Raw genomic sequence first — 26,495 nt, forward strand, 5'->3', positions numbered from 1 at the left:
ACAAAAACCACATGTATTGAAATTATTTAAACAAAAATACAAAATACGTGTATTGAAGTAAGATATAATAGCACACGAATATGGCAGCATGATGCCGGTTAGTTAATTATGATCGGTGTTTGGATTTCGCTAATTTTATGGTGGAATAATAATAATTATTAATCACACCAGTAATTCGACAATCAATCGGAGCCAAAAATAATCATTTAAAGAGTCGCATGTGGCTTGCGAACCGCAGTTTGACCGCCCCTGGTATAGCTTTGAGCGCGACAGCTAAAGAAATTAATACAATGGAGATTTTCTTGGTTTAGTACAAGGTCGTCACACGATTCAAAGATTAAACCTTAGATAGAAATTTTACCCTGGCTCCAGATAGCCACCTCATATAGTGTTCATGAAGGTATCGAAATATTTTCCTGCCACCCGGTTCGGCGTTGTGAATTTTATTTTGGAGTCGTTTGTCTCCAGGTAAACCGTTGTTTTTTAACGAACAACCACATATATATCAAATACTTTAAATGTTGTCTTTCTTAACCTCCTAATATTTGGATTAATACATATATCAAAAATGGATACAGGTTCAAATTCACTATTTGCCACATTTTACTATTCCCCTAGATTAAATTAGTGGATATTCGATGCCAGGATGTTTTTTTTTTGTTTAATTTTTTATTTTGCATAAAGAACTCCCTCTCTGGGACGTCGAAAGAAATCATTATCTGATTTATTACCAGCCTCTCCTTAATCACTAGACTACTTTTTTTAAAGATATTCCTCTAAAATGATTTTTTTTTATATATATACAATATATACTCTCAATTTATAAAGGTAACAAAGTAAAAGTATGGTTTAACACGTGTTCATATGTGAGAATATATTTATTTATTACTACGTAGGTTCAATAAGAACATTTTAAAACTCTGAGAGCAGTACATCAATACACAGATCAATATCAACCATCGCTAATATATCTAAAACGTATGTACAATATTCATTCATTCATTCAGAGGCAAGTATTTGGCGCCAACCTTTTATTGTTCTACATAAAAAAAACATTGTTGGTTGCTTTTAGGAAAGTCCATTTAGAAAGTATTCGTTTCAGCCCATAAATGCGAGGAGTAGGCCTCCTCCAAAGATATCTACGAGGGTATACCACAATCACTGCGCCTTGGTAGAAGACCATCCACGGGGCGGATTGGTTCCAACGCAACGCAGACCTCCATAACGATCCTCAAACTCCCCACGGTCCAAGAGTTCTTTTTGACTTGCTCAAAAACTTACTTTGAGTCGACCTCCGCACATCACAATCCGTTAATAGCTAGCGCCTCACGCTACTCCCCCTGCACCTCGCACCCCGCACCAAGAGACGGCCTAAAGACGTACTCCTCGAGCCCATCAGAGGGTTCCCACAGAACCCTCGCCACACCGCACCTCCTGCAGATACTCACAACACTGAAAGCACAAACCACTCAGCAACAGCAACAACCACTGCACCTGCAACATTTTACACAGGTCGTCGCGTTCTACATAATAAAACAAAACATCACCTACCACGCCACAACACCCGTTTTTAGTGAGCGGCCGCTCGCTCCCTAACCGCGAAAAGCGTGGGCGAGCCGTGGTTGGATCCGGATCCCTCATCGGCTCGCCTGTGGTCCACGCTGCCGTACTAACCCGCAAGCACACTCCAGCAACACACACCGTCAAAGCTCTACCGCGAAGAGCCTTTCTTTTGAAACAACGTGCGAGCCTTTTGGTTTCTAGTTTTCAAATCTAATTCACGGACTCTTCCGCTCCATGAACTCAGTACCAATGAAGCTGTAAAATCCTTAGGGCTAACAGCATTAACATCTTCAGAAACAATAAAGAAGACCATCCTATGGAAACTAGTTTGTGGGCAGTGGCAATCCTATATTATTAATGTAGAGAGTGTGAATTATACAAGATTGTATCCCACGACGTACGATCGCAAATTGCTCTCCTCTACCGCTGGGCTACCGCTATTCAAGAAACAAGTGGTTACACATATATATGCTACTCAACGTATTGCGTATTACCATGTTCCGATTCAAGACGCAGAGACTTGAACCACCAGTGGCACTTTCCATCTGGAAGCGTGTATTAATGGTAGCTCATATCTGTTCCGTCAGACAATATGTACCACTTGTATCACACAATAATGTTTCATATGGGACAAGCTAACCGTTTGACATATACGCAGCGCTATCTCGCTTTAAATTTCAAGTTCAAACACCTTAAACGACGCCATTGCGCTGTGATATCTGCGCGTGAGCAAATATTTTGCTACTCGTTTTTGTAACGTGTTTTTAAAGCATAAATTGTGTTTTCATTCCAGAAGAAATATTTTAAATTTTTTATCATATTGAAAATACCTAATCATGTGGTTAAAAAATAAAAAAAAAACTTTATCTTACTTATATGATGATATTCAAATTATCTGTATCACTTTAAGAATGTATGAGGAATTTATAGATGACATTTGGTTAATATTTCAATTTTTCATTTCATCCGACTCCATCAGCATCACACTTAAATGCAGTGCTTGAATCTGATGCTCCATACTGGTATTTATTAACCAGATCTCCTTCATTTAAACAAACCAGTTTATACGCAATCAGACTTATGTTGTATAACTCCATTTTTTGGGTTTAAAAATCTTCACTGAAAACTATTTATAAATTAAATAACACAGAATTTCTTTATCACTTACATATATTAACAAAACTTATAATTAAACAAAAAAATGTGAATAGTACATTAAATTCACAATGTTACCATAAACATTATTTTTAATTAAAAGATAATTATTGCATAGTATGCAACAGAAATGACTTATATGTATTATATACAGGGATTTTTGATAGAAGCACGCAGTACCACAAATAATCTAAAAATTATTATAAGATAATATTATTTTCCTCAAAACACAGTGGCATTGGTTGGAGATAAATTTACAATAAATTATGGACTTACAACTTTCGAGAATTAGCGTGCCCCCACTATATTACATTCCTGCCTTTTTTGTTACTGCTATTTTGTAAATACATACCATGTATCATATATATGGTCATATTAATCATATAACAACAGAAAAAAGGTGAAAGAAATATATTAATAACCATTGATATAATCAAAGCTATATTTAATTTTTTTATACACACATAAAAGACATCTTAAAGCATCTTAAATGCTATACAAATATTTCCACACATATTGACTCCCATTGGACAGATTGCTATATACAAAAGTATACCAACAAATAAAATGTCTGTGGCTATTTCAAAAAATAAAATCGGTGTGATAAAATGATATCAAATGTATGCACTTCACAGTGCATGTAACAATTTAAAAAAAATATTTTAAAAATGCACTAACATCATATGTGCTATATTGAATTTTTGGACATTGTCTTCCCCCATAGATATACAACAGGACGTCTTCTGACAACCTGTAATTTATTTAAAATTTACATGTTGACTCATTATGGTAAACCCTTTTATGAATCCTGGGATGTGAATAGACAAGTAATTTGAAACTATGCCTGCTTGTGCGAGATATCAAACACCACTAGGCTTCTAGAAAACCTACTACTCCATAATTTCTTAACCTTAAAACTTTAAATATATATGCATCCGACTATCAGACCCTTAGTTATAAAATAATGTAAAATAAAAAAATGTAAAATTTAGTAGACTCACACCGCTGAGGTTTGTGTAATTCTGGTCTATGTGTAGGCTAAGATACCTTGAACAACCCAACAAAAAGTTATTACGTAAAGAAAATCAAACATGATACAGTTGAAGCTTATTTCTCTTAGTGTTCAGTCAATTTTTAAACAGATAATTAAATTCTTTTTTTCCCCACAACACAATGGCAAGGGGTGAAAAAGGGATACAAAGTGAAGAAAACAAAAGGGTTTGTATTTAATTATGCATACAGGTTTATATCACAAAATCACTTTGACTTGGGACCAACAATCTATAAAAATTATATTACAGAAGTATGTCCACTATTTAATGTTAAAGAAACACATAGTACCCGGCATTAGATTTGGCACTATGTAGTTATATTTTTTCGGAAATACATATCATTATGTAAACAGCATTGATAAATCTAAATGTGTTGTTATAAATGATTAATGATATAGATATATGTGTTTAGAAAAAAATATATACACTTTTTAAGTTGTTAATGTATACAAATTTGCAAAAAAAAAATAATTTAAACTGTTATTGCAAAAATAAGCAGACATCATACCACATATATTATTTATTATTTAATGTCACTTACTTGTTTTAATTTGCATAGCAAAAATAAAAAAGCACTGCATAGCGAAATGAGATACAAATTTTCACTTCCCGCACAAACTTTTAAAACATATATAAATAACCTACACTACTTCATACTCCCAACCTATTGAAAACGTTTCTTGTAACAGTCAGATCTTTCGTCTTCCCATTGCCCAGTCTAGACTTTACTCCACCGACAAAACCTTCGGGCATGCATAGCCTTCTCTCTGGTTTGTTGAACACCTGTGTAGGTTTTGGTGTAACAAATTTCTTCTTGATATTAACAGGTGCTGTTTTTGGGACGAATTTTTTTGTATTTAACCTATTATCTCTTATGTTTCTTATTTCTTTATACTCTACTCTGTTTGAGAATTTGACAGATTTAGGAGAAGAGAAAGCTAATTTCTCCTTGACACTGACTGGGGCCTGATCAGCCCTCATTGTGCCCACAGCTATCTTCCTTCCTCCATTGTTCTTCGTTGTTGTGACTGTGAAGACTTTATTCACAACTGGATTTCCTTTCAGTATTCCCTCGTACTTCAGTGCGTCCTTCTGTATCGGCAAACTCTGTGTACGTCTAACGCCATCAGTCTTTGAACCCAGCCGGGAGTATATCTTTTTTTGGGCAACTTTCGGCGGTTCAGCCATGGCACTCTCTGAGTTCCCTAAGCGTGAGAACACCGTTTGTTTATGGATCGGACCTGCAAACAAATTAAAATACTATAGTTTTTATGAGACAGCAATAACATTCTCCTATTATTTTATACTATAGTGTTACCGCAATCGCTATGACGCGCCTTAGGAAATAGTGGAGAGGTGGGGGCGAAGGATAAAAGATGTTGGGACAAGGATAAAACATGAGTTAGGAGGCTCTCATTTAAAATTGAAGATTTAAGAAACTAATGTTGTATTATAAATACCATCCTATTATAAGGATGGCTAATATTTTAAAAGTATGTAATATTTGTTGCACTTTTAAAAAGTGTTGTTATTAAAGAAAATGGTGTAGGTTTACTTAATAAAATCCATATTTTTTTTTCAAATTAATAAAAATATTTTCACCAAAAGGAATATAATTATAGATACTATTTTTAAAATTATGTGCCTATGGGGGTTTAAAGTATCAGTTAATATTGGAAAAGGCTCCCCTTGTCCATAATATTTTGGGAATCCCCTGTCCCGAAATCTAACAAGGGTTTCACAGGCTTTTAGGCAGTCTATTTCTACATATTTCAATAAATCCAATGACTACTACTTTTTGGCATAAATAAATACTTTGATTTTAATTTACCACTGGCAGGTTATTTGGTATTTAGAATTTTTTGACAATAATCAATGATAGCCCATGCTTTCTCTCTGATAGTTACATATCACTATTGGGACATATTTTCTAATTAAGGAACCCTAATAGCACTACAAAAATAAAACCCAATGTTTAACTCTTAATTCTATCTTAATTATACATTTTGTTATCATGTATTATACCAGAGATTCTTGGCATCTGGTATGTGTACCATTTTTTTTCCTTTTATATGTGAATAAAATTTATAGTACATGATATAATATTGGTTTTCCATTTATAAACATTGTCTTTGATGCTAGGACATGACTGGCTTTCATCTTCCTTGATCATAGATGGACTTTAAGAGAAAGGATACATATGTTTAAGAGTAGACTATAGAGTTATAAAATAAAAACAAAAATTTAAGAATCACTCAATGCCTTGGACAATAAAATATAAATTAGAACATGAAAATTTACATATTTATTTGTTATGAGTTACTATAAAATACACACATTTTATATATTGTGTGTAACATGAATTTTGTGTTAATATTACTAAAAAAAATTTAATATTGAAAAGTCTTACCTTGTTTAACTGAATTAATAGTAGGCTGTGCTGAAGAAGAAAAACGGATAAGCCGCGCTTTCTTGACATCAGCTTCACTTTCAGAACTGTAAAAAAAATAATATTATGTAATATTCATGTATGTCTTTTAACAGTTTAATCCAAGATATAGCAAATATTTTTACGTATTTAGTGTAACTTCACAGATAGATTGAATTAATGTTAGTGCACTGCTATATTCTGACACAAACCATTAAATCATCTAGTTGCAATACAAGGGTGCAGAATCTCAACCTATTCCTACACATCAAACCATTATGGTATCTACTTGTAGCTTTTTGCTGCACCTAGTTGCAAAAACATTACTGCATTTACTTATTTCCCACTAACTACATCTACTTCATCTCTAATACTACGTCTAATCACTACCCATTACTGCATGTACAAGTATCTCATTATTGCATCTAATTCCATTCTATCATGACATCTAGTTGCAATTCATTGTTGCATACTGAGTGCAAAATACTAGTTTCGGTTGCAGCAAAGTATAGAAGAGAACATTGGCTTGCTGGTGAATTGAGAAGGATGTTGCCAGACCTTCTTGGAATACTGCAGGAACGTTAAAGGAAAGGATCATGAGGAACAAATAAGTCAGATAAGAAATAGATATAAATAACTGTAAAAAAATTGTAATGTAGTATAGATAAAATTAAATTAGAATTAAGAATAAGAAAAAAAAACAAGAATCAAATTAAATAAATCTAAAAAATGACTGCAGTATTCTGTAGGTATAGTGAAGGAAGTGAGGTGATGTATGGAAGAAAAAATAAGAAAAGGTATGAAAGAGAATGTAAAAGAATCATGTGAAAAATTATCATTATAAAAAGAATTTCTGTTTATACACAACAGGGGGACTAATGAAATGTCTCAATAACGGGAGCATAAAAAAAATTATTCATTACTGCATCTAGTAGCGACCTCTTGCTGCATAGTCTCAACCCATTACTGCACCAAGTCACAATTTATTATTCCCTCTATTCACAATTGATTACTGTAATATTGACCTACAGACTACAAATACTCCATGCAAGGTATTTGAAAATCACTTACCTAATTTCAACAAATTTCCTCTTCTGATTCAATGCTATCACAGGCGAAGACTCCGACACTTGTGCTTTGCGCGTGTAGTGTTCCAGAATACGACTAGCTGCTGTAAAAATATATAATACTTCTTTATTGAATATTGAATTTAATCATCTTATGATCTACTTTGAACCATATATGGTGGTTGCTTAGGTAACTCAAATTCTTCTCAAAGAATGCCAAAAGAATCAAATTTAACAGAAATTATTGTCAACCCCATCATACCATCCCATATTTAAATTTATTCAACTATAATTAACATCTAACAAAAACAAACGAGCAAAACAGAATTATTATTCAGACTTCAAAATAATAATTCTGTTAGATCAAATTAATATATTTGTGCGCAAATGCCTTCAGATTTATTTACATATTACATATCGCTTGAATATATAGCATATATTATATACAATATCATACACTTCACAAATAATTTTATAAAAATATCTGATCCAAAATGCTGTCTATGGGGATAGTAATGCTTTTTTAGAGCTATTCATCCTGGGACTGGAAGGCAAATTAGGCATTATGTAATATCCCTTTTACCAAAATAAAAAACATTTTGTCTCGCCTATAATAAACAATTAAAAGCTAGAGTACAAATTCTTTTAGTTTAAAAAAAGATTCATATACTTTCCAATAGTTCACAAAAGATTGGGAAATTATAATCAAATGTCTGTTTGGTTTCACTGTATCCAGAAATTAATTTAAAATGAATTTTCATAAGAAATCGAAATCCAACCAGAGTTCTACTTACGTGATGCAGGTTGTGCAACGGTTGCCCTCCCAGCGACGGCTGCTACTGGAACTTTGGTGCTCACTGATGTCGTATTGAGCACTTTATCACGGGCTGTGCTCTCATGGACTTGTTTAGCATGCCTACAAGTAAACAACTTTTTACAGAATTTATATGAAAACATTTATACATTTCTAGTTCTTTATGCATGCACTTGTCTTCTCTATGTAACAGTACACTTGCAAAACCTAGACACTGCAGTCTCATACAAGGCAAATACCTAAGGGCCCTGCACTAATTTGTCTATCGTTAAAGAGCTCAGAACACAGACCCAACTATCCACTATCTATTTGTATAGAACACTCTGTCACTACCCATTTTCCACAAAGAAGTTCAGATAATCTAGAGAAACTATTCATTGTTAATGTGGAGTTTAATAGGATCAAAGGATGGTAATCTACTTGATGGACTGGTGCAATTATAACAGTGTGTAACTTCACCATCCATGGCTCCTTAAAACTTTTACAAAATAGAACAGCTTGGAAAAAGATGAAGACAGATACTAACAAGCTTGGCTGCAACCCTCGATTCTGAGGAAACAATGAAGAAGAGTTCTTTCCTACAAGAATTATCAGGGTAAACAGAAGTCTTACTTATTTATGCCCAACAAAAATTGATGAATTTGTCATATTTAACAAATTTTAATACTAGAAGTCCTATCCTGTATTCCTTAATTAACTATGGGAAGTGGCAATTACATATAGTTCACTTCACCTGCCAGGAATCAAATCTACAACCTATGATTACATGTCAGTCTACATGGCTACAATGGTTTCATAATAGCAAAGTTAAACAAAAAGTTTATAATGTAATGTAACAGATGATATTAAAGTGAATGTATAAATACATGAATTGAATATAAAGACAAGAAAAATAGCAAACTAACCGTAAAATAGCAATAACATCTCCCATTCTTGAAATCCCCATATCTCTGAGATATTCCTTATTCAAATCCAGCAACATATCATTCTGTATGCGGTTCTCTGTGAAGGTTAAAGCATAAGTTGCTGCCACATCCGAAGGGATTCCGGCAGCGGTGAAAAAGCTCACCCACATACCTGGTGGAAACAAAATTAAATTAATATATATAATAAACTTTTGATATCGATATAGTATTAAAAACCTATCAATAAAGAGGTTTCAACATTCTATAGTTAACAGTTAGCTGTTTTATTTTATTTAAGAATATAAACACCAAAAAGGTATGTATATTAATATCATATATATTTCGTTTAAGAATTTATTTACTTGTTCTACAGGAACTTTCAAAACTATAATAAACTGTACTTCAGAAATAAGCAAAATTTTACACACGTTTTTATACAAGTAACAAATAATATACCACCTGGGTCAATAATAAGATACATAGATTACCCACGGATGCTATTTATAACCAAAATCCTAAACCAAATTAAGAACCTGACACTACTTCCGATTATAACAAAATAGTTTTCCATACTCACTTGTAAGATTTGATTCCATATTAATGGTCTTAACACATTTATTTACCATCAAATAAAACACAAATATCAAATTTCATAAGTTCACATTTGACATTACTTCAACTGAGCTGTACGAAATATCAAAAAGCCGTAAGCAATGTTGCCAATATAACAAGTTGCTACACCCACATAATAATAAAATTAAATAATATTTTTTCATTTACTAATGACTATCATTAGCATAAATAATACACATTTATAAGGAAACCAGATACTAATAAAAAAAAATTCGTATTGCAAACAATGTCTTAACTTAATATTTTATTTCTTATCTGGCAGCATTACCTAGACGTATAAATTTGACCCGAAGAAAAAAAAAATTGTACTATTTTATTCTGATTTGTATGAATTCCTGCGTTTCATATGAATGGTGGCTGTTTTAGGCGGTTTTCGTTTAAATTGCAAAAACTTTGTTAGTATAATTAATTCAAGAATATTATATTCAGGTAAAACATAAAATAAACAGAAATATATTTAGGGAAAACGTTACTGATATTTTCTTTCAATAATTATATTTGTACATTGTTTTTTCGTATTTTATGGAACTAGGTATTCTCAGGGTTATTTATCGTATATTACAGCTAAAGCATCGAACCACTGTCCTAGAAAAATGTCTTCGCTTACGGAACTAAGCAATATACCAAAGGTAGACATCGATAAGTCGGGCGTTTTTAAATACATTTTGATTAAAGTCTACAATAAAGATAAACAGGAGGAATCTCCAGTGACTATTGTAAGAGGTTATGCACACTGCAACTATCATTCAGATATTTTGGACGAGGTATCTTTCATTTTTTGTACTAATTTAAAACCTAATTATTAATATATCATACAATTTGTTTCAAGGGTTTTAACACCAAATTAAGAATTGTTTTTACGTCTATACTTATGCAAAGCATAACAAACTATAAAACTCCTTGCTTCTTACTTTATCCCCAACTGGGGTGTATCTTGTAAAAATATACATTGCAAGCCTAGATTTATTTTGTGATTATATTTAACATCTATTGGAAAAGATTTAATTTATGTATATTTAAAAAAATTAAGTAAATGTTAATTAAAGTTTCCAAATATATAATGGTGGGCTTGTAGAAATTAAACACTAATTAATATACAGGGTTATTAGTAATGGGTGTAAAAGCTGTTAAAGGATACATGTATAGTAAATTCATCAGCTTCATAGCTTTTTACTCCTCTGATGTATGTTACAATAACTTTTTTTTATTATTTTGTGTCAAGCCAGTAACTTTTGGCAGTACAAAGCCTGTATGGACAGATAGTAAACAATAATCAATTTTATTATGTAGTAATTGGAATTTTAAAAATACTTCATTTATTATCGAAACTATTTGCTTTTTATATAGTGTGCATCATAAATAATTTGACTGAAAATGACATAAACATTCACCTGTTTTAAACTTTTACACCTGTAATTAATTACTTACCTGTTTAAAATGCCTTTATAAATTTTATTATAAAGTATACATACATGAGATGTTGGGTTTGTAAGAAATAGACATGTATGTGATGTGAAATGTGAAAACAAATAAACCTACTGTTGTCCTACTGTACATGAAATCAACTGTTTTCAGGTGCAAGATAAATTGAAACCACTGGAATGTGAAGTGTTAGGAGGAGGCCGGATATCACATGATGCAGATTTTAAGAGAATTAAAATTTACGGATATTCACAGGGCTTTGGCAAGGCTGACCATGAAGTTACAGCAAACATTGTCAAAGATGTCTTTCCCAATTACACTATTACAATTAGTGATGAAGGTTATTAAATAATAGCCATGATCTGTTGAACCCGTATCAGATGGTCTTTAGGGTCTCTGCTTACAACTATTTATATTTGTATGTACATTTGTGGAGAATAAACTTATGAAAAAGGTATATTGTGTATGTATATTCCATTTCAAAGAAATGATTTATGATGATGATTTATGATTATAATATGGTTTAATATGGTTGATAAATTGTAAATATTCTTAAAAAAATTGATATTTTTTTTTATTAATTCAGATATCAAAAGTCTTAAATAATTAAGATTCTTAATCTAACACCTATAGAACCAACCCTTTGTGTATAAGTGTATATTAAAAAACCAATAGAGCTCACTATGAGATTTGTTATAATTATTAACAATCACAAGAATGGTGAGAAAATGAAATCTTGCAATAATTTGTTAGAAAATGTATCCTTTTTTCTGATCAGACTTTCACTGCTTCCTACATGGCATTTGCAGATTCAGTAGGTTTGAGGTGGCCAGGCACAGAGAGTGCCTAGTGTAAGATCTTAAAATAGTGAATCTCAAAGGCTCCTGGGGGAACTATGGCTTGACCTGCTACCTACTACTATTTCACTGGATTGTGGGAGGCCTCTGAACTTTTGTAGATTCAGTGAATATTTCATGAGGAGACCTCGGCTATGACTTTCGCTCATTGAAAATACCTGCTTAGCATTCCGACTCGAGGGTGCCAGAGTACCTTTTTTTTATATATAATGGTCCCCGCTGTTGGTGACCTCTTGTTCCCCTATCTCGTGCGGGACAGGGACTTTTTAATTCTAGTAATTTATACATTTCTTTTTTTTTATTATTATCATTCTTCTCTTTCATATCATCTTATCTGTCGTACTGTTTCTTTCATTATACAATTTTCCCATTTCATTTTATTCCATTAGCCATACATTCATCCTCAACCACTACATTCTAGGTTTCCTTACTATTTTATTTTGCAACATTATTTATTTTTACCTATTGCATTTATTACGACCTTCCTGCAGTAGCTGAGGAAGCATACTCTCTCCCCTTCGTCTTGCATGATGGCCGAGATATTCCTTTCGCCGGAGTACCTTGGCTTAGCCAGTTGCTGGCCCAGCTAATATATCCTTTGATTTTGTATTACAGTATGAAACTGAGGATATATGTCTAAGAGGGGGTAGTTTATTGTGATTGTTTAATTGAAATATTAACGTAAGACAGTAAATTCATATATTTTTAACCCTTTCCACTGCAAGGCTGTTTTTGTTTTTATTCCACTACCTCCATGCTAAAATTATGTTTTTTAACTTTGTGTATTTTGTAAAAAAAAACCGATTTTTTTTGTTTAATATACTTTATGAGTAATTACATGATACTATATTATAATTCTTAATTTTAATCTTTATAATACCTTTTGGTATGGTATTTTTCGAAACAAATCCCAGGATGAAGCGAAGGTTTTGTCTCACATGTTTTGCAAAAATAGCATGTTTCTTTTCTCCCCCCTTTTATTTTTCGATTGGAACACACAGCACAATCCTTGTGCTTCCCCCCAGGTTGTAAATAAATAAAGTGAGGGGTTCCATCGAGACGTTGTTCTGCATCTGCCGCGACCTCGGTTCTGCAACTTGTTTCAGGTGCCCTAAAGTCTCCAATGAGTGACAAGAGCAAAGTTTGTCTGTACTTCTTATGACTCATTGCTACTTTTCCATTTTTTACACTCCAGTCTTTATACAACACATATGAATTTATAATAGAGACTTCTAGCCCCCAGAAAAATAGTTTTCTCCACCACTTGAGTGTTTTTCTTATAAAGCAGTATGAAGAAGTATATTGATCGGCCACATCAACACCACCCATGTATTCATTATAATTAACTATAACAATAGGTTTTTTTACTTCCGTTTGTATTGTTTTACTTGGCATATGACTTCCTATGTTTCCTCTTTTTGCTTTTGAAAGTCTCCTTTGGATAGTTTGTGAATCGGATGTATAAAAAGTGCTTAGCAATGTCACTACTCTCGTATCACACCAAGCTAGTAAAAGGGTATTGCCTTTGCGAAAAGCAGTTGTTTTTCCCCTCGGTAACTTGGGTTTTTTTATTTCTTGTGGTAGTCCCTTTCGGTTAGGCATAATTGTGCCAGTCAAAAAACATTTATTTTCAAATAATTCCTTAGCCAAAATTAAGTTAGTATAAAATCGATCTGTAAATATGTGATATCCTTCAGCTTCAGGTATAGACATGAGTAGATTATTGTATAGATGTAATACAATTCTACTGGTAAATGATAATTCTGGCCTTATTAGTCCATCAGTTGTTATTTTTCCATAATATGGAACAAAAGAATAGATGTAGCTTGTCTGGGAATCAGCTAACACATAAACGCGTAGTCCCCATTTGGTAGGCTTCTTTGGATTATATGCCGAGAATGAAATTCTACCCTTGAAACCTACAGTCGATTCATTTATTGATAAATATTTGTCAGGTACAAAATGTTGTCTACATTTGGATTCGATATACATAAGGAAATTGTTCACCTTTTGTGTTCTAGTGATGGGCCCCTGATTCCCTGTTGGTAGTGTTTCTAGTTGCAATGTCCAAAATATCTGCATAAATCTTCTTCGTGAAAAAATCCTGCCAAAAAATGGAATATTGGAATGGAAAGCTTGACTCCAATAATCTTGCAATTCTGGAACTTCAATGAGACCCATGTTGATTACAACACCCAAAAATGCTTTCATTTCAATTTCATTCACATCCATCCATGTTTTCCAAATAGAATATTTAGATATATTTTTTGTAGCTAAAATATTAGCAGCATATTTATTTGTTTCGGATACAATTTTCCTTATTAGTTCATCAGTAAAAAATAATTGAAAAAATTGAAGAGGCGTACTACAAAATGCTGGAATTTGAGGACCAGTAACTTTACTGCCTGTTGTAAATTCAATATTTGGATAATAATTATCTTGCTTTGAAACATCCACCCACGAAGAATGGTCTGCAACCAGATTATCACAAACACTTTCATCACTACTAATTCTACGAACTCTGGGCATTCTTCGAAAAATATCGTCGGAAAAATCCGAGTCTGTTATGGTGGTAGCCAATGATCCTAGATCAGATTTTCTCCTCCTCGATGGTCCAGGAACTTCAGGAATATTATCTTCATTTTCACACTCGTCTTCGCATTGAAAGGTTTCAAATACATTGTCCAACTCTCTTATATAGTCCTCATCGTCACTACTCTCAAATTCGTTTTCAATTAGATCTATATTTTCGGTTATTGACCTTTTAGACACCTTTTGCTCTATTTTTTTATGCATGACAGTATGGAGGGTTATTATACTTATATGCAATTATAATCGACCGATCACTACTTTCAAAACGCGTTACTTGTTGCACCATCAACCCGTGTCCGTGCTCCACAGCGAATTGATTCAGTCACAGTCGCCCATCCGATCCGATCCGCCAGGAAAACTCACACCATAGATGATCTTTCAGGTCTTTGCATGAAAACAAACACGATGATGCTCAGAGATAAGTTGTTTACGACGCGGTGCATATAACAGTGCGATAACAACTAGTTTAATTATGTAGCATCGGTAAAATTTAATTAAATTATAGTATCTTGCGATTTTAGAATATGTTTCATTCAATCGTGATTCAAACATTTTAGTAACAAAATTCTTTCCTGCTTCAAAATTTTCCGCAAAAAGAAGTATTACACCATGTCGAGTATCACTTGACAATTGAGCTTGAGGAAAAAATCAGTGTCGAGTGACACTCGAGACATTGGAGTGGAAAGGGTTAATGTCCCACAGCTTACAGCAGTTGGCATCCATTGTTGTATAAGATTCGAAATACTAGGATTTAAAAAAAAAACTCGAGCCTGGTTGAATGTACCTTATTTCTATTTTATAAGAGCATTTCAATAATATTGTGATCAAATAATCCATTGGTAGTTTAGAGTTATATTTATAAATTTGAAACTTCGGGATCCGCCATTGAACTCTTATTTGAAAGGTATTAAAATAAACTAAATATGGTAATTTAGACTTAAAATTAAAAGTGCAAAGATTAAAATATTAAAAATTAAATACATTTATTTCAAATATTAGATTCCTCGATAATTCTTTAAAATTTCGAATTTATTCTACCCCTCATTATTTTAATTTTCCGACGGGTACATTTCTCACATATCCTAGTTTTTCTACCTTTTCCTTTGTGATTTAAATACACGGACTTCATATTCTAATTTTTGTATCTTAAATTTTTAACTTTGAAGAGATTTTTATTACAAGTTTTTGATATTTACCAAATATAACTTATCAATATATTATTTAAATGGGTAATTACTTTAAATATTGGATAATGTTACATTAAGATGCAGATTTTGTAGAGAAAAATAAATATTGCAATTTTAATATGGAGAGAGCTATTGTATACTTGTGTGTATTTTGTGTGAATTTTTATTTATACAAAACTCAAAAGAATAGTAGCGATATAATAAAAATCTAATCTAATATTTGTAAATCGATTTAAATCAGTTAGTTATTTTAACGTTGCTCTGCACTTACAGAATATTATTCTTTTTTGACGTAAACGTAATTGCTGAATTATAATAATCTGCTGTTTAAATATGTCAAAGTGACGTCGATTAAGTATATGCGCATATATTATAGTTAATGTTTACATTGTTTCTTAAATATAAAAATGGCAAATCTAACAACCGATGGAAAAATATGCATTGAACGTTCCATTGAAATTTCAAACACCAAAAGAAACTTTGGAGACATAATTACTTATTTTGATATACCTGAAACATGTAAATGGATAACAGACAATAATTTTACGAAGGTGAATTGCTTACTTTAAAAATTATTATTTGGTTACTACTCAAAATATTGATTACAGTACTTCATTGTAAATACGCTAAACAATATTTGTAGGTATGTCTACAATTTCCTGATGAGCTTTTGGGCGTTAGTGCACAAATATATGAAGAGATAAAAAAAAGGGCTGATGTCGACCTTTACATCCTGGGAGACACTTCATATGCAAGGTATCATGTTATTGTTTACATCAAAACAGTAATTTAATCTAATATCAAGTACATAAACGTTCTCATGTACTGTTATTTATCTATAAATACATAATGACAATACCCTTGACTCACAACATATATAATTTTCAAGTTTAGTGTTAACTAGCAAATTTTATAATTTTTAAAGATGAAAAGTTTCATTTTTAAATTATACACTAAATTTGGGATTCCTTTATAATGCAATGAATGTAAAACTCTAGGAACAGATACTTGAAAATGTGTAATTTTTGCCTTTTAAATAAATAAATAAATAATGGAAATGGACTTATTCTTGTATTAGATATATATTTTTTTGCTATACCGGGTATAGCAAAGGATAATATTTATGACAGATTCAGTTGGTTTAGTTTAGTTTTGTAGAGTATTGTCATAATCTAAAGTAGTTGTAAAAAGGAAGTTAAAACAGTAGTTAAAACAGTTTTTATTTATAAAAAATTGATAAATAAAGCATCTGAACCTCCCATAGTTCCCTGAAACTTCTAGAGCAGACTCATAGAATGCATATGATAAGGTCTTCTTTCGCATAGCTGTCTGTCACAGTTGCATGACTCCATGAGTGCTGGTTGCCGACTCAGGGTTCTGTTAAAGTTGTGCAAATGCTAGTTGTAGAACCAGGAACAAAAATCTGGTCTAGAGCTGCATGATTAGAGAAGTGATCAGCATATATTGAAATCACAAAAATGAAGAGCAAAAATTTAAGAACAATTGGTTAATGTGACAAACTTGCATTCTGGATTTATTTGTTTTCTAATCTGTTAAATCAAATGCCCGGTGCTATCTAAATATTGTTCTTTTGGGGTAAAGGCAACTGCCGGCTATAAAAAGATTAATTCTTTGCAGTTGTTGTGTGGATTCAGTTGCTGCCATGCATGTACAGGGTGATGCAATAGTCCATTATGGCAGAAGTTGCTTCACCAAAACAAACATACCCGTGTACACTGTTTTACCGAAGAGTGAATTCAATGTGACAATGACAATGAAAAGTTTACAGGAAACTTTTAATACAGATGACGATAAACTTTGTTTGTTTTATGATGCAGAGTTTGAACATTGCAAAGGTACAACATATTTTGCTTGTAATGCTATCATATTACATTTTTTTTGATTAATGTCAAATCAATTAAACTTCTATTTATTCTTCTTTTCTATTTCATTCTGTAAATGCTAAGTAAATTATAATCAGAAATTACATATATTTTCTTGTATACAGGATGATAGATATGTGTTTCTGCATATATAACCAAACACAGTCATACTTTGAAATATGTTAATTTTTTTCTATTGGAATGGAACACACAAAAATAAGTTTTGGCAGTGCCAAGTCTGCAGGGACGGACAGTAAACAATAATTAATTTAAAAAAAAATTTCTATGTATATTTCTATGGATAGAGTGCACCATACATTAATTGACAGCAAATATGCTGAAAATTACTCTTTTGACATTTTTTGAGGTTTAAATTATCTACAGATGAATAAAACCTAACTTATGATCTGTGAATTATTGTTTATCTTTTAAATATATGATATTTTAAAAATTCATATGTTGTATCAGTTATATAGTAGTTAACCCCCAATTTTTTTAAAAAAATTGTGTGTATTTTTCTGTTTACAGATAAATTAGAAAAAGTTTGGTATGAGATGTACCCACATAGTTATATTGCCTATCTTGAAATGGAGGACAATAATAAAAAGTTTCACAGCCGTTTGATTAAAGATAAAAATGAAGAAGAATATAATGTTGATGTGCTTATGAATTGCATTTGTATTTATATTGGTACAAATGGGCAAACTTTATTTAATTTCACTATATCAATTGAAGGTAAGAAATTATTAACTTACATTTTAATTTGTTCTGCAACATATATTTTAACTAACATTTAAAATATTGTTGTTTCATTATAAATTAAGATTCATAATTGAAATTGGTGATAAATTGAGCAATTATGGAGAATCTTCAGGATTCTCAAATATCATAGTATTGTTTTAATTAAAAAAAAGCTGATGGCCACTATTCCTGTTTATATGAACGGCTTTAAAAATTGTATAAAATGTCCAGTGTTTTACTTTTAATATAAAATACCATCAACAGAAAAGTAGGCATATCTGTTACGTGATTTCATTCTAATTTATGTTCATAAGTCAAAGTAATATTTTTAGCCAAATACTGTTTTTAGAGATACTTTAAAATAATCATTATCATCATAATTCCAGCCGTAAAATATCTACAGATGAACACAGTCCTCTCCAGTAGGTCTCCAATGAGGCCTGTAGGAAGCCGCCTACATCCAGTGTCTTTGAACAACCTTAACTAAGTCTTCTGTTTACATTGTCGGTCGTTGACCTATGCTGCTGTTGCCAGTCCGCGATTTCCATTTCTGAATCTTAAGACCACAGCGGACATCTGTTATGCACACTATATAATTTAATAAAATTATTATTTACTTCTGTCAGCATACATTTTATGTTTAAAACATTTTATAGCAAATAAATGGATATCACTGAACCCATATACATTTAAGTTGGAAAGTAAAGAAGAGACTTCCTGGTTCAAACGGAGACGTCACTTGATTGAGAAATGCAAGGATGCTAACATTATAGGAATACTGATATGCAAACTAGCTGGGGAACAAACGAAAGACATTATCATCAGCTTGAAGCAGCTGTGCAGGGTAAACGGCAAAAAGAGTTATATCATATCTGTTGGGAAACCGAATGTCGCCAAACTAGCCAACTTCCCAGAGGTTTGTAGAAAAAATAACTAAAAAAGAATATTGTACAAATATGTGTTAAAAGATATATGTGACATATAGTAAATTTAGGAATATGTTCAAAAACTTCGAAAAAATTGTTGTGAGATAAAAAAAACTTAAAATTACACATAAACTTATGCAAAAGAAGTTATAATGAAATCCATATTACATAAGTATCTTTAAAATGAAAAAAAAAAAATCTTTTTAATAAAAATATTATTTAGTGAAAATTCAGTACAAAACAATAACACTTGATAACAAGGGTGCACATTTATTATGGACTGGATCAAAAATGCTGTCATCAGATGTGTCCATATATGTCTAGCACAACTGTTGGGTTCCAAAAAATGTGTGTTATTTAGAAGAAGAGATTTGGGTGTATATATGAAGTAAATTATAACCCAATGCTTAAAGACCACAGCACACAGGTTAAGGGTATTTCAATTTCTAACAGGCACTTAATTTATGTATAATATTACTAATATCCACCTTGTTTTCCTTTGTATTACTTTGGCTACAGTCATTTCAAATGGCCTGATTTTAAAGAAAAATAACACTATTATACTATTGCTTCAATTTTTTAATCCATTTTCTGGAGTTATTATTATTATTAATTGCCCAGATCACCCGATTTTAGCCAGATGTTGATTAATGGGACAAATTTATTTTATTAATTAACAGGAATTATTAATCTAAAGCCTCTGTTAGTAATTCTGTTTAAAACAGAACTTATGTGTAAAATTTGACACAATAATTGTTATGTAAATGTTTATTTAGTTTAAACTACAAGATATATTAATTGTAATTTAATTTCCAGATTGATATTTATGTAATGGTTGCCTGTCCAGAGAATGATCTATACAATAGCAGAGATTTTTATAAACCCATTGTATATCCGTTTGAGCTAGAAGTGGCATTAAATAGTAATAGACAGCCCTACTTCACCAGCCAAGTTACAGATTATGATGAACTACTCCCAGGCAAAAGACATTACTGTGCAATTGGTGAAGCTGTAGAAACAACAGACGTTAGTCTGATTACAAACAAGATAAGGGAATCTAAAGTTCACACAAACATGGAAACTTCAATGGATTTGGTAGAGAAACAGAATATGGAGTTGGAAACCATTGGTCAAAACTTACAGGAGCGAACATGGAGGGGTTTGGAACAGAAATTAGGTGAAACTGAAGTGAAAAAAGCTGAAGAGGGTCGCAGCGGAATACCTCTGCATTACAATAATGAACCAGAATAAATTACAAACATATATTTTTCTTATGTACAAACATGTTAAATCTCATGCAAATTTAATTCAACAATTCTGAGACTGATTTGACACATTAAATATGTTTCCGATCCTCTAACATCTTTTATTTAGTCTCATTCACTTTAAAAGCACAAATGAAAAAAATACACAAGAACAGTTTTGACATCTTAGATTTAATTTCAAATCTTCTGGTTCACTGGATTCTGCGGTGACTTGATCCATTCTTTTCTAAGCATTTGTTTGAGCTGTGACAGTCTTAAAGTGGGATTTTCAGCTTTCAACCTAGGCAGATTTACTTCTTCAAATGCTGTGAATGCAGCCTTCAAACGTTTCTCGGGATGTTTATCTAGGTCTGCCTTGTCACTGAGAAGAGTACAAAATAGCATAATGTTATTCCAATTACAGGTCATATTATTATAATTAACAAAAATATTATGTAATTTTTTTTTTGATAGTTCAGCGGTGGCTTCAATAAATTGGTAAAAAGATTTTGTTACAAATTATTTTCGAAGTCTGCCTACACACAAAATGGTGTAATTTACTGTTTCATTCAAAACGGGCAAATATCAAAGATTTTTTTTTCAATACAAAATTTCCCTAAGGCAATGTTGCCTTATATTCTTCTTATAAAAACTTAACATCATAAAACTTTGATTGGCTATACTACTAAACTATCTATGTAGTTTCCATTTTCTTGCATAAAAAAAATGTTGAATTAAATAACATTTACACAATTATATTTTGCACACATTTCACAATTATTTAAAAAAAAATTGTGTCTAATAATCAAGTAAAATGAGTGTTTACCTTAATATTGATATAGCCTCTTCAACAGACTGTGCCACCTCACCCTCCAGTTGTAGGCGGTTAAGATTTTCTTCAAGTGGAGGCTCTTCCACCACAACCCTCGAAGGCTATAAGAAACATCAAACTTTGTTTTAAACCAATGAATGTTATAGATGGAAGAAAATCATGTAACAAACTAATAAGTTACATAACTTTAGGAACATTAACATGTCTAGACATGTAAATGTAAGATATATCATGACCATTTTAACTGTTGAATGCGCACAACTAGACTTAGGTTTTCCTGTAAATTCCCAATAAGAAAAGAAGAAAGCCATCTGTATTCAGTGGTTTCCAATGACCTGATCTGTGCACTATCCAAAGTGCTCACTGCTACTGGAACTTGCCAATCTGCTAGGCAGTGTCAGCTCAGGAGTAGAACAGACTGCCACTGGGACTTTAAAGCTCTGGGAGTGGTGACACACAGGGTAAGACATACAAGAAGGTGGACAGAACACTTTGTTAATTAAGGTCTGAAAGATGCTGGATTTAAGCCACTTTCAATGGGTCCTATTAGAAATCTTTGGGGGTGGTCCATGTCCAGCAGTGAACATTCTATGGATAGTGATGATGATTTTGTGCGTAATAGTTTGTTTAGATATTTTGGGTACAACAAAACAATAAATTTGACTATTTTAAGACCTTTTTAAATGTGGAATGTAATGTCACAAAAAAAACAGTAGGAATTACCACAGGTTTCTCAGGCTCCGCTTTCTGTGATCTCTCTTTAATTTGTTCTATCTGTGCACGAGTAATCTTAGGTTGAGGGGCAGCTTTCACATTGCCTTTAATTGATTCCATCTCCTTTTCTAACAGAGCTTTAGCTTCAGCTTTCTTCTTCAACTGCTCTAGGCGCTTTTTCTCCATTTCTTCCTAAAATTTAAATAAATCATTTTCATTAAATGTTAAACTATAAGACCTTATCGTGATGTTCTGTATGTTATACAAAAAGTATATAATTTGAGAAACTCATATTTATATATGATTGTCAAAAAACAATTGTTGAGAGTGGTAGACAAATATTTGGAATCATTTGCAGGTATAAAAAATGATGCACCAATGACACAGAGAGGCTCATTACATGAACCACTTGTGTGTTCAGTTCTCTCATGACTTTGTTACACATTGAATACAAGAAAATTCTTCGAAAATTTCGTAATCACAAAAATTACATTAATAACGACAGCAAAGCTTACATTACTCTTTTGAAAAAACATTACTGCTATTTTTGTATAAATTTAACCAGAGTCACAAATGTACTTCGTATTTAGTAATATAAACATTGCTTTTAATGGATCCAGCAAAGACTGTAGAAAAAAATAACCTTTTTTTGCTGTTTCTTTTTTAACTTATCATCATCATCTTGCCAAGCAGAATCTTCGATCGTTTTCTTCAGTTTGTGCTCCTTTTCTAACTTAATAAGCTCTTTACGCTCTCTCGCAGCAACAGCTTTGCTGTTTTCTCCGGCAAACTTTTTCGGCATCTTCGTCTAAAATATTATAAAAAAGTATTTTAATCAAAATTAATCAATTTATAGTTATATGTCCACCAAAAAATAGGCTTTGAAAATACTCAATTTAAAACTTACAGTATATTTCTAACTATTGTTATTCTAATTTTTATTTCTTTTGATAAGATTTTGAAATCCCTTTACTGGGTATGAATAAAAATTGACGTTTGAACTTACAGTTCAATGAGATTTTTTCTTTTCGGATACTTTCGGCAAAGGAGTATGTTCCATAAAGTCTATTTTATTTGTATTTTAAAATAATCTGTTCTCACAGGAAATAAGTAAAAATTAAGATTAATGTAACGAAGATTGTTAGTAAATGGATCTGCACTTGGTTCAAAAATTTATATTAGTGACTCGTGCAGACATGATGTCATTACCTGATTTATAAATGTACATTAAAAAAATAGGCAAAAGACTGTCAATAATGTGGAATTAAGTTTGTGATGGTTTACAAATTTTGTTTTGCCTTTAATACACGATTCCTTTAACATATTCGTCAGTATTTATATATTAATAAGCAGATATAAATAAACATGTCTTTAGTTGCATATGATAATAGTGATTCGAGCGAATACGAAGACGATCAAGAAAACTCAATTCACAAAAACACAACAATTTCAGAAAAAAGTAATACTCATTACGATTTACGTTAAATTATATTTTCATTGTTGTATTATACACATTTATATCTTCTAGTTAATGAGAGAGCTGACTCATCGATCTCGGAACCTATAGTTGATACAGAAATTGAAGCTGAAGTTAACGGGAGTTTATTTAATGCTCTACCACAACCGTCAAACAAAGTGTCTCGTATCATTGAAGAAGAAGATGAATTTCTACATAAGAAAGAGGCGTCTAGTAATAACATAAAACCAAAATCAAAAATCTCTGTGCCTTCCCTTAGCGATGTAAGTAAAATCTTTGCGCCATATCATTTAGACAACTTCAGTCACTTGATACTTCTGCATGTTTTACATATTGTTTATTCGTAAATGAATGCTCTTACTTTTCCATATACCGAGTTACATGGTGACTCTTAGCAAGAGGAACAGGGGCTCCAAAATTGAACGAGACCAAGACCAATCTGACAGGAGTGCATGAATAAGAAAAAAAATCTAATGTATCAACTGTGTAAATACTTTTAATTAAAATCTTATCTTACATTACTTTTTTCCAGTTTAAAGATATAGAAAACACTGTACCCAGTGCAAAACCTAGATCCGTAAATGGCGTAAGTTATTTTTAATGTTTATTAAATATTATTTAAAATTAATCAAAAGATGAATAAAATGGTAAAACATTGATTTAACAGAAAAAGTCTGGATTATTAAGTATATTGCCTCAGCCAAAAAATGGGAGTGTGTCTGTCTCAGCAAAATCTTTAATACCTCATGTCCTAACACATAAACCTGTCAATGCTAATGTTAAGAAAAAGACACCTGCATCAACTTCAGTTATAAAACCAAAAGTTGAAGTCAATAAACTTGCAAAGGATTATTCCGATGACAGCGATGAAGATGATGTACAAAATGACTTCTTCTCTTTCAACAAACCTGTTGACATTGAAGAATCAACATTAGATGTTGAAGAAGATGCTGCTAATGTAACAAAAGCACCTGTTGAGAAAGCACCAAGAAGCCTAGAATCCTATTTCAAGAAGGACATTGAAAGTCATAGTCAATCAGAGCCAAGTATTACTGAAGAAGATGCAATGGAAACAGAAACTGCATCTAGCTCCAATAATGAGTCTATTGAAATACCTGATGATAATGTGGTCTTAGATGAAGAAGCTGTAAGTATGATCTTGTTTGTTTATGTATGTTGGTGTAGGTAATAAAAGAAAATAATAATAAGCTTTGTGTATACTGTAATTAAACAGGTTTGTAGGTGTAAAAACTTTAAAAAGTTGAATGATACATTCATATACTTAATACAGTTACATACACATAATATACTTCATACAGTTGCAATAAGCTTAAAAGTATTACATTTATTTCTAATCACCTGTATAAGATATTAATTTGTTTTTTCTACTGAAAAGCAACAGGCCAGAAATGTATGAAAGTACAAATTCTACAGGCGCAGACAGTAAACAATAAATAGTTTTAATATGTATAATATAATTATTTCAGGTCAGCCCCCTTTAATCCTATGTCTCTATTCTTGGTTGTGTTGTGTCATTTTAGAAATCTCTCCTGTCTGATATTTCACCTAATGAACATTATTAAACAAGTGCCAGAAAAAGAAAAAACATATAAGACAATAAAAAGCTTTACAGCTCTTACACCTATTTCCCAACAGCCTGTATAAAGTGACAACTTTGAAAATTTTATTATTCTTAATGGGATGCAATAGGCCAATAACTTCTGGCAATACAGTCTATAGTGGAGATGGTTAATAATAATTAATTGTAATATTTAGTTATCTGAATTATAAAAACATTTTATGCATTACATTATTTAATTCCGAAATAGTCTGTTTTTGAACAGGGTGTACCTTACATTAATTGTCAGCCAATGAGCTGTACATTCACCTATATAACTATTCACTGTATGCAAATTTATTTTAGATATTGAAACTTGTCGGAGCTCGAGGAAAACGTAAGAGAGAGGAAATCCAAATTGTCAATTTCAACCAACAAGAGGTTCTTGCTGAGGCAAGGCAGCTGTTACTCAAAGGTCTCATGGAAGACACAAGTAAGAGAGTTTCAGCAAGTAAAAAGAGAGGAAATGAGCCCACACATCTGCAGAAGAGGAAACACCAGATTACGTATCTGGCTCACCAGGTAAGTTATTTATTATCTTAAACCTTAAATAGTACTTGGTGAATTACTATTAAACATTCATGTTTTATATATAAAATGGTTTTGACTACTCCATGTACACAAAAAGCTGTAAGAGTACTAAGCGATAATAATAATAATTCTAGCCAATATTTGTTGCAAAACTTACTCTTCTGCCTGATGGTCCATGACACATTCACACAGCAAAATATTTTTTGTATATCTAAAATTGAATACAACTGTAGATGTAAAAAAATTACCTAAAAAGTAAATATATAATTGTGTAAATAAAAATATGCAGTGTCAATAAAGTTACAGACATAGCTTACCTAGCTAGGTTTAAGTAATTTTACTTAATTAAGTATTGTCATTGTTATTCCAAGCTTTTATGTATAAAAATGACTTTGAAGCATTGTGTTTTAAATTAGAAATAATTTTAATGTATTTAACAATTACCAACTGCAGTATTTGATATAAATATTGATAAATGGTGGAATTGACAAATAATTCACATATCAAATATATCGGTTTGACAAAGGCACTATTAAGTAGTACATTAAATGACTCAGGTTTCCTCATGTTGGTAAAAAAGCTTCATCTCTTAGGTCATCTTTTTTAAATTCGAATGTCATATTTTAGGAATTTTAAGTCCTAAGTTATGTCTTTAGTTTAAAGTTGATTGTGAATTTTTTTTAGTATTTGACAATCATTTTCTATTTCCAGGCCAAAGCGAATGAAGTGGAACTACAGAACAAATGGGCAAATAACAGAATGTCAAAACGACAAACACAATCCAAATATGGATTTTAAATGTTACCTTATAAGTTTTGTAAATAACACAATCAACAATGTTGGCAGATAAATAA

General features: G+C 31.7%; 5 protein-coding genes across 5 annotated transcripts; 3 read left to right on the forward strand and 2 right to left on the reverse strand.

The window, feature by feature from the left end:
* Nucleotides 1-3,693: 3,693 nt before the first annotated feature.
* Nucleotides 3,694-9,659, reverse strand: LOC137926797 (uncharacterized protein C19orf47). The gene is made up of 6 exons (XM_068770498.1): nucleotides 9,562-9,659; nucleotides 8,985-9,156; nucleotides 8,060-8,181; nucleotides 7,270-7,369; nucleotides 6,181-6,266; nucleotides 3,694-5,011 (listed from the first exon to the last, which is right to left on the reverse strand). Exons 1-6 carry the CDS (start codon nucleotides 9,608-9,610, stop codon nucleotides 4,422-4,424), a joined length of 1,119 nt encoding a protein of 372 aa, XP_068626599.1. The 5' UTR covers nucleotides 9,611-9,659; the 3' UTR covers nucleotides 3,694-4,421.
* A 241-nt stretch (nucleotides 9,660-9,900) lies between these two features.
* Nucleotides 9,901-11,510, forward strand: LOC137926963 (14 kDa phosphohistidine phosphatase-like). Its single transcript, XM_068770723.1, has 3 exons — nucleotides 9,901-10,046; nucleotides 10,182-10,381; nucleotides 11,193-11,510. Exons 1-3 carry the CDS (start codon nucleotides 9,968-9,970, stop codon nucleotides 11,385-11,387), a joined length of 474 nt encoding a protein of 157 aa, XP_068626824.1. The 5' UTR covers nucleotides 9,901-9,967; the 3' UTR covers nucleotides 11,388-11,510.
* A 4,501-nt stretch (nucleotides 11,511-16,011) lies between these two features.
* On the forward strand, nucleotides 16,012-20,600 carry Dph2 (Diphthamide biosynthesis 2). Its single transcript, XM_068770209.1, has 6 exons — nucleotides 16,012-16,226; nucleotides 16,319-16,431; nucleotides 17,314-17,531; nucleotides 18,087-18,293; nucleotides 18,956-19,215; nucleotides 20,042-20,600. Exons 1-6 carry the CDS (start codon nucleotides 16,083-16,085, stop codon nucleotides 20,474-20,476), a joined length of 1,377 nt encoding a protein of 458 aa, XP_068626310.1. The 5' UTR covers nucleotides 16,012-16,082; the 3' UTR covers nucleotides 20,477-20,600.
* Nucleotides 20,473-23,004, reverse strand: LOC137926563 (coiled-coil domain-containing protein 124-like). The gene is made up of 5 exons (XM_068770210.1): nucleotides 22,923-23,004; nucleotides 22,659-22,823; nucleotides 22,025-22,207; nucleotides 21,296-21,402; nucleotides 20,473-20,851 (listed from the first exon to the last, which is right to left on the reverse strand). Exons 2-5 carry the CDS (start codon nucleotides 22,815-22,817, stop codon nucleotides 20,668-20,670), a joined length of 633 nt encoding a protein of 210 aa, XP_068626311.1. The 5' UTR covers nucleotides 22,818-22,823; nucleotides 22,923-23,004; the 3' UTR covers nucleotides 20,473-20,667.
* Nucleotides 23,005-23,261: 257 nt separating this feature from the next.
* LOC137926617 (proline-rich protein PRCC) lies at nucleotides 23,262-26,495 on the forward strand. Its single transcript, XM_068770283.1, has 6 exons — nucleotides 23,262-23,474; nucleotides 23,544-23,755; nucleotides 24,025-24,078; nucleotides 24,160-24,639; nucleotides 25,417-25,632; nucleotides 26,353-26,495. Exons 1-6 carry the CDS (start codon nucleotides 23,381-23,383, stop codon nucleotides 26,437-26,439), a joined length of 1,143 nt encoding a protein of 380 aa, XP_068626384.1. The 5' UTR covers nucleotides 23,262-23,380; the 3' UTR covers nucleotides 26,440-26,495.

This window comes from Battus philenor, unplaced genomic scaffold (assembly GCF_028537555.1).
Source record: "Battus philenor isolate CCGP_79_NKW_IND1 unplaced genomic scaffold, ilBatPhil1.0.hap1 SCAF_3, whole genome shotgun sequence".
NCBI classification, from domain to species: domain Eukaryota; kingdom Metazoa; phylum Arthropoda; class Insecta; order Lepidoptera; family Papilionidae; genus Battus; species Battus philenor.

Coding starts and splice junctions, on each gene's coding strand:
- Dph2 (XM_068770209.1), top strand. CDS start 16,083: ATGGCAAATCTAACAACCGATGGAAAAATATGCATTGAACGTTCCATT. Junction 16,432..17,313: donor GGAGACACTTCATATGCAAG/GTATCATGTTAT, acceptor AATTCTTTGCAG/TTGTTGTGTGGATTCAGTTG. Junction 17,532..18,086: donor AGAGTTTGAACATTGCAAAG/GTACAACATATT, acceptor TTCTGTTTACAG/ATAAATTAGAAAAAGTTTGG.
- LOC137926563 (XM_068770210.1), bottom strand. CDS start 22,817: ATGCCGAAAAAGTTTGCCGGAGAAAACAGCAAAGCTGTTGCTGCGAGA. Junction 21,403..22,024: donor CGGAGCCTGAGAAACCTGTG/GTAATTCCTACT, acceptor TGTTTCTTATAG/CCTTCGAGGGTTGTGGTGGA. Junction 20,852..21,295: donor GAGGCTATATCAATATTAAG/GTAAACACTCAT, acceptor TACTCTTCTCAG/TGACAAGGCAGACCTAGATA.
- LOC137926617 (XM_068770283.1), top strand. CDS start 23,381: ATGTCTTTAGTTGCATATGATAATAGTGATTCGAGCGAATACGAAGAC. Junction 23,475..23,543: donor CACAACAATTTCAGAAAAAA/GTAATACTCATT, acceptor TATATCTTCTAG/TTAATGAGAGAGCTGACTCA. Junction 23,756..24,024: donor CTGTGCCTTCCCTTAGCGAT/GTAAGTAAAATC, acceptor ACTTTTTTCCAG/TTTAAAGATATAGAAAACAC.
- LOC137926963 (XM_068770723.1), top strand. CDS start 9,968: ATGGTGGCTGTTTTAGGCGGTTTTCGTTTAAATTGCAAAAACTTTGTT. Junction 10,047..10,181: donor TTCAAGAATATTATATTCAG/GTAAAACATAAA, acceptor CGTATATTACAG/CTAAAGCATCGAACCACTGT. Junction 10,382..11,192: donor ATTCAGATATTTTGGACGAG/GTATCTTTCATT, acceptor AACTGTTTTCAG/GTGCAAGATAAATTGAAACC.
- LOC137926797 (XM_068770498.1), bottom strand. CDS start 9,610: ATGGTAAATAAATGTGTTAAGACCATTAATATGGAATCAAATCTTACA. Junction 7,370..8,059: donor CGTTGCACAACCTGCATCAC/GTAAGTAGAACT, acceptor ATATTTTTACAG/CAGCTAGTCGTATTCTGGAA. Junction 5,012..6,180: donor TATTAATTCAGTTAAACAAG/GTAAGACTTTTC, acceptor ATTTGTTTGCAG/GTCCGATCCATAAACAAACG.